Source organism: Gouania willdenowi, chromosome 14 (genome assembly GCF_900634775.1).
Source record: "Gouania willdenowi chromosome 14, fGouWil2.1, whole genome shotgun sequence".
Lineage (NCBI taxonomy): Eukaryota > Metazoa > Chordata > Actinopteri > Blenniiformes > Gobiesocidae > Gouania > Gouania willdenowi.
Genome location: NC_041057.1, coordinates 4,202,132 through 4,214,769, shown reverse-complemented (window position 1 = coordinate 4,214,769; position 12,638 = coordinate 4,202,132). Strand labels below are relative to the sequence as shown.

Below are 12,638 nucleotides of genomic sequence, written 5' to 3'. Positions count from 1 at the left end.
TTAATTGTTCGTGGGCTTTTATCTAATGAAGGGTTTGGAAACCACGGCTCAGTAATTGTTTACGGCTCTTTAGTGCCACTTTCTGCTCTGGGGCGCCGATTGTAAAGTTGCACGAGCTAAAATAAACAGCAACATTTAGCAACAAATCACATTTAAAAAAAAAAAAAAAAAAAAAAAAAATTGTGAATTTTGATGTGACTTTTGACCTGATTTACAGCAATTTTTTTAATTTAATAATTTGTGATTTTTTTTTTTTTTTTTTTCCCCTGTCATAAAAAATGTCAATGTTAAATTAAAACATTAAATATTCAATCTAAATGCTACATTTAAATATAAATGTTGAGTCTAAATTATAAATGTTTAATCTAAATGTTAAATCTAAATGTCATGAGTAAAATTTAGCATATATATGTATATGTTTAGTGCAGGGAATGTATTGTTAATGATATCATATGCTTATCTTAACTGTCTAATAAGGGGTTAGAACCCATACAGTAGTATTCCTGTCCGCAATATTTAGGTTTTTCCCTCTCAACTTGGCTGCCTGTGTGGATTTAGTTTTTTTCTTAATGTATGTTTTATCATATTAATTCGTTTATTTTTAATTTAAATACTCATGTCCACCTTTGAAGAGGAAAAAAAAAATATTGCAAAGTTGCTTTTTAAATTGATTTATGTGTTGCTGTTTTTATTATGTTTAGTTATTATACTTCATGAGGAAAAATATTGTATCTACCAATCATATTCTTTGTAATTCAATGTTTCATATTTCCTCCTACATTGTTCTTTTTTTTCTTTTTGTTATATTCTGTTTTATATTGTATTGCACTGTTTTTTATTATTCTGTTTTTATTGTCAAGTGTGCTTGGTTTGGCTGAAAGGCACTTTTAAATAAAATGTATTATTAGGAATGTCTAAAAATTAATTTGGATTTTATTGATCATGTGAAATCAATAGCTGTGTATGCAAAGTAAATAAACTTTTGTTTATGTTCAGTATAAAGTGTTTTGGCAGGAGAAGCTGATTTGAATGTGTTGGCTAACCAGAGAGGGGCAGCAACCCTTCACAACTCCCTCTTCCCTCCCCTGATGAGGGGAGTCTGAGCAGAGGGGCTGGGCCTGGGAAGGGAGAGGGTCTCCAATGCATGCAGTAGGCTGATCCTTTGTCATGAGAGGACTTTCATACAGAGGGAGGAGGACATACATCTGCAGCAGAAACCAGCCTCAGCCAAGAAGAAACTTCATGCAAAGTAACGAGGACGAAGAGCAAAAGGTCAGAATGGTTATCAGATCGTTGAAAAGCAGCTTTGATTTGAAAGAAGTACAAGTTTTCTAGAAAAGTAGGCTATACACTGTGTGTGTGTGTGTGTGTGTGTGTGTTATACCACTGCAGTCATATTAAAGGCAGGACTAAGATATTTAAGAAATAGATGAAAAAAACCTAAAAGTACTTCATTCTGTATGAAACGATGCAATAATTATGTAGAAATCTGCTAAAATCAACATAAACTTACTCATATGTTTAAGCAGAGGTGAAAGTAACGGATTACAAGTACTCACGTTACTGTAATTGAGTTGTTTTTATGATTACTTGTACTTTTTTGAGTATATTTCTGAATTTTAAAGATGTAATTTGTTACATTTTTACACTGAATCATTATTATTTTTATTTTGAAATGATCAACGGTCCCCACAAGATTAAATTCAATTCAACTTTATTTATATAGCGCAAATAACAACAAAGTCCTCTCAATGCGCTTATGAAAAAACCCAACAACATCATAATCGACCGGTCAGATTAAACATAATGCATACAGTGCCAAAACAGCATTGAATGCTGGTGTTTTTCTAAGTTTTAGACTTAATAAATGTAGCTATACTTAGTTATACTAAGGTTTCTTTTTTCTTTTTTTTTTTAAATTGAATATATTGGTATTTTATTTTAATGATAATGGTACATTTTGACAAACCTTTATTTCCTTTGTGGAAAATAAATTAAGTTCCAATTGTGCAAGATTTTTTCTCTTCCTTTTAACATTTATACTAATGTTGTGTTAAAACAAATAAAGGTGAATTTGTATGAAAGGAAAAATGAGATTTACTGGCAAGATTTGTTACAAAAAATAAACTTGGGGGTGAAAGTAACTAGTAATTTTTACTTTGAGTACTATTTAATTAAGCAACGTTTTACTTGTACTTGAGTATTTTGTGTCTGACTTACTGTACTTAATTTCCATCAAGTAACAGTACTTCTACTTGAGTAGGATATATCTGTACTCTTTAGGTATCTGCTTTTAGGTCCAATAATGATCTTAAAACCAAAATATTCACATTTAGCAGCTTTTTCCACATCTAAAAATCAAAGTTTTTACTCAATCACAAAAAGATTCTAATGCTTTGATATGTTTCAGGTTTGTTGAATTCTAACAAAAAAAAATTTTTTAACTAGAGTAAGAGTTGATGTATATACTGAGGCTGTCTGTCTTCCTCTGATATTTCCCATCTGTTCCCCAGTCTAAACTCAATAATTGCACCTCCGAGGCATGAAGTGCAACACACACACACACATACAGTGCGTGAGTGACACTATGAGACGTGTGAAATGTGAGATTGTTTATCTTCTCAGTGTTTGCCACACATTAGATGAAGGACCGTCTTATCAGAGGTCAAAAGGTCATTCCTCAAGCTGTTTATACATCTCCTGGAGTGATGATGGTGATTTCTGCTCTGGTTTTTTTTTATATTGTTTTGTATATCTTTTCTGTTTTATGTATTTTTGTATTCATTTTTGTGTTGTTGGACTCATTTTGTGAGTTTTTGGAGTAATTTTGGTTGCCATACATGTATTTTTCTGTTATTTTGTGTCAGCGTTGGGAATCACGACCACTCTGAGCATTAACACAGGAAAGAATAAAGTGTGTGTTTCTGGGGTCATTTTGTGTATTTTTGATGTTTTGTAAATCTTTTGTGTATTTTTGTATTCATTTGGTGTGTTTTTTTGGACTAATTTTCTGTGTTTTCGGAATAATTTTGGTTGCTAGATATGTATTTTTCTGTCATATTGTGTTTTTTTTTTTTTTTTTTTTTTTTTTCTCATTTTGTGCGTTTGCTTTTGGGGCAAAATTAGACTGATATTATCAACATTCATGTTGGTGTTGGGAGTCATGACCAATCTGAGCATTAACACAGACAAGACTGTTTTTGTGTTTTTGGGGTCATTTTGTGCATTTTTGTTGTCGTTTCATATTTTCTTTTGTCTATTATCATTTTGTATATTTTTCTGGTAAATGTGTATTTTTGTCGTATTTTGCGTATTTTTTAAGTACATTTGGTTGATCTTTTGTGTATATTTGCTCTATGTGTATTTTTTTGTCAATTTGTGTTTTTTTTTACTCATTTTGTGCAATTACTTTAGGGGCCGCACAAAATAAGACCAATATTATCAGCATTCATATCAGCGTTGGGAATCATGACCAATCTGATCATTTACATGGGAAAGAACAAAGTTTTTTTGTGTGTTTTAGGGGTCATATTGTGTATTTTTTGTTGTCGTTCTGTATATTATTTTGTTTATTCTTAATGTTGTTTTTTTTCTGTTATTTCTGTGTATTTTTTGTTGTCATATTGTGTACTCTTGGAATAATTTTGGTTGCTATACATGCATGTTTCTGGTATTTAGTTTTTTTTTTTTTTTTTTTTCTCATTTTGTGCGTTTACCTCAGTGGCCACACAATATTAGGCAGAGATTATCAACATCCATGTCTGCTTTTAGATTATTGACCAATCTGAGCACTAACACAGGAAAAATGAAAGGGTTTTTGACTGATTAGAGTCACCCTGTTGTCCTGCGGCCTCACTCATGTGTTGAAAAAGCTGGTTTGGAGTTGAACTCCTGCTGATTGATTCTGTGAGTGTGTAAGCGGATACCCTGTTTCCTGTAGGCCTTCTCTCCAGACAGCAGGGTTAGCAAACCTTGGTCTGTGTGCTGTGTGTGTGTGTGGTTTTGTGATGTTTGTAGAATGTGGATTGAGGGAACAATATGGTCCGCCTCCCACATCCCTGGAACCAATAACAATCACATAATGTGATCCTGTCCTTGTGCTGATGCTAAATCTTTCCGTTTGAGTTTTTCTATACGTGATGTGGGTAAATGTCAGATTGAGAGTTCTTCTGCTAAAGCAGAGATGGGCACGTTTTATCACAGAAGGGGCCACATTGTCCAATTCAATCGTCACATGATCAACGTTCATGTCATCATTCGGAATATTGACCAATCTAAACATTAATACAGGAAACAACAACGGGTTTCTGTCTACTTTTGGGGTCGTTTTGTTTATATTTGTTCTCACTTTGTATATGATTTTGTTTTTTGTGTTTTTTGGCAGTCATATTGTGCGTTTTTGGATGCTATACATGTATTTCTCTCATTTTGTGTTTTCGGACTAATTGTTGTGCGTTTACTTTAGGGGCTGCATGAAATTAGACCGATATTATCAATATTCAAGTCCGCATTTAGAATATTGATCATCTGAGCTTTTACACAGGAAAGAACAAAGTGATTCTGTGTGTTTTTGGGGTCCTTTTGTATATTTTTATTCTTTAGTATGTTATTTAGTATACATTTTTTGTTTTGTTTATTATTTTGTATATTTTTCTGTTTTGTATTTTTGGACTCATTTTGTGCGTTTACTTTAAGGGCCGCACAGAATTAGACCAATAATATCAACATTCATGTCGGCGTTTAGAATAATGACCAATATGAGCTTTAAAATAGGAAAAAAGCAAAAGGTTTGGTCTTTTTAATCATTTTGTGTGTTTTTGGAGACAATTTGAGTAATTTTAGGATTTTTTATTGTTGATTTGTGTGGCTTTTTAAAGTCATTTTCTGAATTTTAATTGTTTTGTGATTTTTTTTTTCTTTTTTTTAATATTTTGTGTGTCTTTAGTCATTTTGCATTAGTGTTGTGTTTTTGTGGTTGTTTTGTGTCATTTTATGTTAAATCAAATTTTGTGTCATTTAGTGTTGTACTTTTGTTGTCCTCTTGTGCATTTTGTGGATTATTTTGTTTCATTTTCCTTCCAACTTCTTCAGTTACAATATTTGGGGGATTTGTTTTGGGGACCGCACAAAATTAAACCGAGGGCCGCATGTGGCCCCCGCACCGTCGGATGCCTATGCTGCACGAGAAGCTGCTGAATTATTGACTCTAACTTCTGACTCTTTGGGTCCTGAATACTCATTAGGTTTTCATAGGCTCAGACACAGAGTTCTGCTTCTTTCCAGACTTTTATTGATATCACTGGGCAACTCATTAAAACTCTCCTCTGGATCTGTTTTAATACTTTGGAAAGTTTTCTTTCTGCCCTTAAATAATCACACATTTTTTTGCATGATAAGTTTGGCTTGTGATTAATATTGAATCAGATCATAAACAACATTCCGAGCATTTATTTTTTAACCATGTCAATCCTGAACAATGCCTTTGTTGATACTAATATGAGACGTTATGTAATACAACATAGAAACAGCATTGTAGCATCGCAGACAGTTTGAGTTACAAAGAGCCCTAATTCAATAAATGGGAGATTGTCTTTCACTTAATGTTCCAGGCAGTAAAATTGTCCCTCTTTTTTTTTTTTTTTTTTTTTTTTTTTTTTTAAAAAGCAACATTTTTCATTTTCATCCTAATTTATTTAGCAAAAATATTTTTGCTTTTAGACTAGATTCAATAAACTAAATTCCCAATAACTTTAAATTCCCAGTAACTTAAAACTAGTTTTTAGGAACATTTTTGTCAATTCCTTTAGTAATTGACAAACACTATTGCCGCTGCTTTCTAATGTACTTTATATTTACGCTGCTAATACATATTTACATTAAATGCTGCACGCTATTCATGCTTTATGCTGCTTTTTTTGTATATATATATTATTAATTGCTTTCATTTCACTGTCCATAAGTTTGTGTTGACTTGTTTTTTTTTGCTGATTGGGGGTTTAAGGATGGAAGTAATATGTTATGGTTTCATTTATTCAGACAACTGTTTTTGGAATTTAGTTTGATCTCCTGGCATGTTTCAACTGTCATTTGCCAGTCTTCTTCAGAGGCGTCTGCTCATCGCTTTGATGTTTCCTTGATTTTTACGTAATTATTCCAGCGAGTTATTTTTGTCTTTGCCATTAACATGCAGCATAAAATATAAAGTAATTTAAAAATAATTTGCTGGAATTATCACGCAGGGATGCATCAAAACAATCAGCAGACGCATCTGAAGAAGACTGGCAGTTGACAGTGGAAACATGTCAGGTGATCAAAGTAAATTTCCTGAAAAACTGTCGTCTGGATAAATGAAACCTTAACATATTGTTGAAAATTAAAACCAAAAGAATCTTGCAGGAATTATTGCACAGAATTCAAGAACACATCAAAGCGATCAGCAGACGCTTCTGCAGAAGACTGGTAGTTGACAGTGGAAACCTGTCAAGAGATCAAAGTAAATTCCCTGGAAAACTGTTGCCTGAATGAATTAAACTGTATCATATTATTCAAAAAGAAGACAAAACAAACTTTCTGGAATTATTATGCGGAAGTCAAGGACACATCAAAGCGATCAGCAGATGCATCTGAAGAAGACTGGCAGTTGGCAGTGGAAACATCAGGAGATCTAAGTAAATTTTCTGAAAACTTTTGTCTGAATGAATAAAACCTTAACATATTACTAAAAAAGAAGACAAAAATAACTTGCTGGAATTATATAGGTTGAAATCAGCTGCAACGCTAAATCTGGAGTATTTGCGTACTGTTATGTTTCATATACTATGCATTGTCCCAATTCCAAATAAGCAAAATAGAATTGTGTTGATTTACTCAGCTCACCACTTTCTTACTTTTCCTCACATGCTGGTATTTAAATGCTGTGATCACTTTCTTGTCTCTCGCAGTAAACATCGTGCAGCTCGATCCTGAATCTTTTGATGAAATCAGAGGAAGGACGTTGGCGTGATGAAGAGCATGCTACCTCAGAGCAGGAGTGCTGTGGCCACACTGGGATACAGCTCAGGTAAGAAAATCGCCAGCATCTTTTCATTTTCTGACTCAACAGAGCTGTACCTGTGGGATGTGACGATGACATCATCACTTTGTTTTATTCTCCTGCTGTTATTAGCATAACTGTGCTTACAGTTTAGACGACAAATGGTTTCCTGCCTAGTTTAGGAAACATAAGCAATTAAGACAAACTCCAATCATGTTGGATGGATTTTTGTGGCTTTTGTGGTGATGCTTTTCCACCATCATCTGTGATCAAGTTCTTCTGACTCCTACTCACACTTTGGAGTGTTTTTTTTTAAATATATATATTTCAATGTTTACACTCCATCAACATAGATCCAAAATGCTAATAATTCCAAAAATAAGGAGTGAAACTGCTCAAGATGCAAATTTTGGTTAGATAAAAACATAATGTAGGCCTCAAAAATCAATAAATCGAAAATACTTGAACAAAGATGTGAAAGGTTGAAATTGCTGCTCTAATTTTTTATTTTTTTAAAATTTATTTTCTGTGTTAAATTTTTTATTACTTAATTTTAATTTATTTTCTGTTAAATTTTTTATTACTTAATTTTAATTTATTTTATATATTTTTGTATTTATATTTATTTTATTATTTATTTTTTCATTCTTATATTTAATTTTATTTTAATTTTTTTACTTTCATTTTATTATTTTTTTATTCATTTATTTTTTACATTCATTATATAAATATATATATATATATATATATATATATATATATATATATATATATATATATATTGTTTTTTTTTTTTTTTTTTCTTTTGTAGCTTGAAAGTTTATCGCATTGCATTTGGGGAAGTAGAGTCCCGTTATTTTTTTTTCTATCTGTGATTTTAAACCTTTTCCATCTTTTATCAAGCTAATAATCTTTGATTCAATGATCTTTGAGGCCTAAACTGTCTTTACCTTCTGTTTCAACAAGGTTTTAAAAGGAACAACCCTGTTCACTAAAACTGCAGTTTTACAGTTTGATTAAACCAAACAAACGCTCTGATAGTTTACATTCTCAGGCATCCGAGTCCAAATCTTTATTCCTACACAGCTGACTTTGATCGCGATGCTGGATTTTTCTCTCAGTCTAGTCTGTGATATGCTCTGATTCGTCTCGGTCCAACATCATTTTTCCATTTTTAGAAGAAACCCGAGCACAGGATGAGCCAGTGTTTGTGTTGGGTTTAAAACGTGTGAGTGAACACACTGGTTTTTCCTTCTTCTGCTCATCACAGAGCTGAGATTCTATTAAGGATTATTACATACATGTTTTAGATGTCACTTTTATTAAAGTTTTATACATAAAGGCTGACATTACGCTGTCATTATTAGAACATGGCACCTGTCATTAGCATGAATAAGGTGTTATGAAGGCTGTCATTAAGGGTCGTTCATTCCTCTAACCCCCAACCCTAACCTTACTAACCCAAGGGGTACCAACATAGCTCCAAAGGTGTCATAATTTAGCAAACAACACCTAATGACAGCTTATTTATGCTAATGCAGAGGCGAAAGTAACAAAAATACTGACGCTACTGTAATTGATTTACTTTCATGGGTAGTGTACTTGTATTTTGAGTATATTTCTAAATCAGTAATTTTAATTGTACTTATTTGTTACTTGTCTACACCCAACTTTTACTGAGTAAATTATTATTTTAAACAATCAAATGCGTCACATCATAACCGACCAACTAGATTAAATGTAGTGCACACAGCATTGAATGCTGGTTATTTTCTCAGTTTTAGTTAATAAATTTAGCTACACTTAAAGCCTGGGAGTTTTTTTTTTGTTTTTTTGTTTTTTTTTTATAAAAAAAAAGTATTACATTTTCACAAAACTTTTATTTAATACATATGCCTTTGTGGAAAATAAATTAAGTTCTAATTGTGCAAGATTGTGTCTTCCTTTTTAAGTTTATGCATGAGATGTTTACTGTATGCAACGGAACTGTGGCAAGATGTATAAACGTGGAGGGGTGAAAGTAACTAGTAACTTTTGCTTATTTTACTCTTTACTATTTAATTAAACTTCTTTTTACTTGTATATAAGTATTTTATACATGACTGATTTGTACTTCAGTACAATTTAAATCAAGTAACAGTAATTCTACTTGAGTAGGATATATCAATACTCTTTACACCTCTGGCATCATGTCAGCCTTATCTATAAAACTTCAAGTAAAGTGTTACCATTTTTTCTTCATGTTTTCTTGCAGACTGTGTGAAGCTGGAACCTCATGCCGGCAGCAGCTCAGTGGGTGGGACGTTACTGAGAGGCTCTCGGTCCAAAGCGGAGCTGCAGGAGCTGATGGAGACCCTGCAGCGCAGGAAGAGCGCCCTGGAGGCCAGTCTGAGGGCGGCTGAGTGCAGCCGCAAATACCTCAACCTGCCTCCGTCCGTGGGAGCCGCGTGTGCTCGACCGCTTTCCATCCTCAGCACCGCAGACCTCCCTCCTCCGCCCGCCTCTAGAAACTTCTCCTACACCTCCAGCAGCAGTAGCAGCAGCGTGCCTCCGTCTCCTCGCCAGGGTGACCGGCAGCTCAACTCCAACGGCTTTCACCGTCACTCTCAGTCTCGCCACCAGTCGCAAGACAGTCTGCTCATCTCTAGCCCAGGAGAGCTGCCGCCCTGCTCTCCCAGGGTGAAGAGCGGTGCAGCCAGTGTGCCCACCAGCCCCCACATGGGTCGCAGGATCTACTGCCAGAGCAAAGCTGGAGGAGAAACCCGCCAGAGGAAGTATTCCACCGGTTCCCTCACCAGCCTGGGCCTGCACAGTCGCTCCCTTCCCCGGCTTCACAACGCAGCAGAGCCCCCTGTGCTGTCGCTGCCCTCACGTCACCCTGTGAATTCCCACAGAGGGGCAGTGGCCGCGGGGCACCGCCGCAGTCTCTCCTCCCTGGAACAGCCTCCAGACGTGACAGTACCAGCCAGTATAACTAGCACACCAAGGCGGGCCAGCCTGGCCTCCCTCAGCTCTCTGGGTGTTGACATCGACTCCATCGGCTTGGACCTGGGGGTCAGAGAGGGGAGGTTGTCCTTTGGGAAAAGTGGGCTGAGTCCTGGTCAGCGAGTGGGCAGCATCAGCTCTTTGAATGGGAAAGAAGAGCTCAGAGATTACCACCAGCATCAGAGAGACGAACGACTCAGGGAGCAGAAAGTCCAAAGACTGGTGGGCTTTTAAATTTATTAAGAGTGGGTTTCCAATGGCTGCATCGGCTCTACTCGGCTTGGTTCTACTTTCTTTTTGTCCGTTTCCACATTGAAAAAGTCCCTCCTCTCTGGTACCTGGTGCTGCTTTTTTTAGTACCTCTGTGGTTGAGTTTCCAAAAAAGCAGACCTGGTTTGAAAATGTGACATAGGCACAAAGCAGACACTGATTGGTTCAGAGAAACATCCCAGCGTAGTCATTAACTCACGCACAGAGAGGAAGTATTTGGCCACCGTTGATTTTTGTTGGCAATCTTGTGAGGATGGCAGCAAAAAAGTCCAGTTCGTGGAGTCTGGCAGTTTCGCGTCTGGTTGGTGCTCAACGGAAATCGGATTACTATTGCAACAACACATCATCAGTAGGGTAATACCAGCCTGTCTCAAGACGGATAACCAGGTTAACGGAAAAACAGTATCGAGTCCCGAAATCGAGGAGTGTAGAGCCAATACTGCCAATGGAAATGCGCCATAAGGTTGCTTTCACAATGGTTTAGTCCTGGAATTGGTCAGAATGGGCTGAAGCCAGCTTGAGAAAGACAGAGAACAAATAAATACATTTAAAATATTGGGTTTTATAATATATAATCTAAATAATACAAACAACGCACAAAAACGACAACAAAAACACACATAAGACAAAAATATACTGAATAATAAAAAGAACAGACAAACAACAACTAAATACACGAAACGATGATAGAAATCAACTTGATTAGAACATCTCAGTCTTGGTCCCTTGCCCTATTGTTGTTGTTTCATAGAATTCTGAGCAAAATGTTGAAGTCGGACAAAAGGGGGTGCTTGGTTTCAAAAGTAAGTGAAAGGGGTACTTGAGCCAAAAAAGTTTGAGAACCACTGCTCTAGAATTCTTCTGTTTGATCCGCTCTAGACTTAGTTTGCGTGTTCACACTGCCTAAACGATGCAGATTATCCAAGCAAACAAATCCTAGAGCATTTTAATCACTCTTGGATCCGTCGGTGTGAATGCACCCTAATTTGTCAACTATAAAGATAAGAAGGTACTAGTCAGAATGTCAACTTCACTTATCCTCTGGTCTGCAGGAATGCCAGCGTCTGGAGACCATCTTAAGCCTGTGCACAGAGCTGGGCCAGGTGGTGAGGGAACCTCCAGGCTCTGCTGCTTCTGACCTGCAGAAGATCAACAAAGAGTTGGACAAGCTGCAGGTGTCGGACGACGAGTCCGTGTTCTCAGACTCACCCGGCAGCGCCACGGCCCCGGAGAGCTGCTTCGGCGCCAAAGCTCGAGACTTCCAGGTTCCCGAGGAGCAGCAGAGCAACCGTCAGCAGAGCAGCTACAGAGAGGCCAGATCGCTGTCACCTGCTGTCAGCCTGAACAGCAGCGCCCCATCACCCTCCACCCAGCACAGAGCCAAAGTAAGGCCCCCACTGACGTCATTGGGAAGCATTAAAGCTGCTCTGGACGATCATTTTCAGTCAGATAAAGATAGGTTTCACAGATCAACAAATCATAGGTTGGAACTGCCTCTCAAACGTTTGTTTTGATCCTATTTCTGTCTCGTTTTCTTGCCAAATTTTTGCTGCTTTTAATGCATTTTTGCTACATTATTCCAATTTCTGAACTTCTGCATCAAAATGTAATGCCTTTTCTGCACATTGTCCTCTTTCAAGACATTTTCAGCACTTGTAAACCCTTTCCACCACTTTTCCCACTAAACGTTGTATATGTTGACCAATTATTGTCACTTTTAACCTCTTTTCACCATATTTCATGCTTCTTATTGCCAATTTACCCACATTGACGATTTGTCATGCCCATTATTTGACAGTTTAAACTAATCGTTCTTATTAATTGTTCCAATATTGACACATTGAACCTTTTTTTTTTTTTTTTTACCACCAGTTTGCAACTATTAACCAATTTCTAACAGTCGGAGTCCAAAATCTCTGGCACCTTACTTTGCGGGCTGAAAAGGTTGAGAACCACTGGTCTACAGGACTTCTGGAATGCTGGAAACTTTACCAAAAATTGTCATTAGGAGAGTGTTTACAGTGGAGATAAAAAACAAACTTTCAAGCGACAATTTTAACTTTTTACATCTGTTTTTCATCGTAACCTTGTGTGTCAATAATGCACACAACAATATTAGATTTAGCCGTTAATAACTGTTTATAAATTTGTGATATACTAAAAAATATATTTCTTTTGTTAATACATTTATTTCTGTTTCAAAGTTTTTATTTAATTAAAAAATATAGTTTAACGTTAAAAAACACCTGGTTGTAGAGTAGCAGTATCGTGAGCTGCAGCCTCTTGTGGGCCCTTAAGGTACTGCAGATGTGTCATGATAGTAACATGCAAGAAATTTTATATAACAAAT

The 12,638-nt window shown here is 36.0% G+C and overlaps 1 protein-coding gene across 2 annotated transcripts in view; it reads left to right on the top strand.

Moving 5' to 3' along the window:
• Window positions 1-1,120: 1,120 nt before the first annotated feature.
• Window positions 1,121-12,638, top strand: part of phldb2a (pleckstrin homology-like domain, family B, member 2a) — a 30,122-nt gene continuing 18,604 nt past the window's right edge. For both annotated transcript variants that reach the window (XM_028466562.1, XM_028466561.1), the window contains exons 1-4: window positions 1,121-1,272; window positions 6,942-7,060; window positions 9,288-10,240; window positions 11,341-11,673. In XM_028466562.1, the coding sequence (XP_028322363.1) occupies window positions 7,003-7,060; window positions 9,288-10,240; window positions 11,341-11,673 (1,344 nt within the window). In that variant the 5' untranslated portion in view covers window positions 1,121-1,272; window positions 6,942-7,002. The remainder of the gene's footprint in view (window positions 1,273-6,941; window positions 7,061-9,287; window positions 10,241-11,340; window positions 11,674-12,638) is intronic.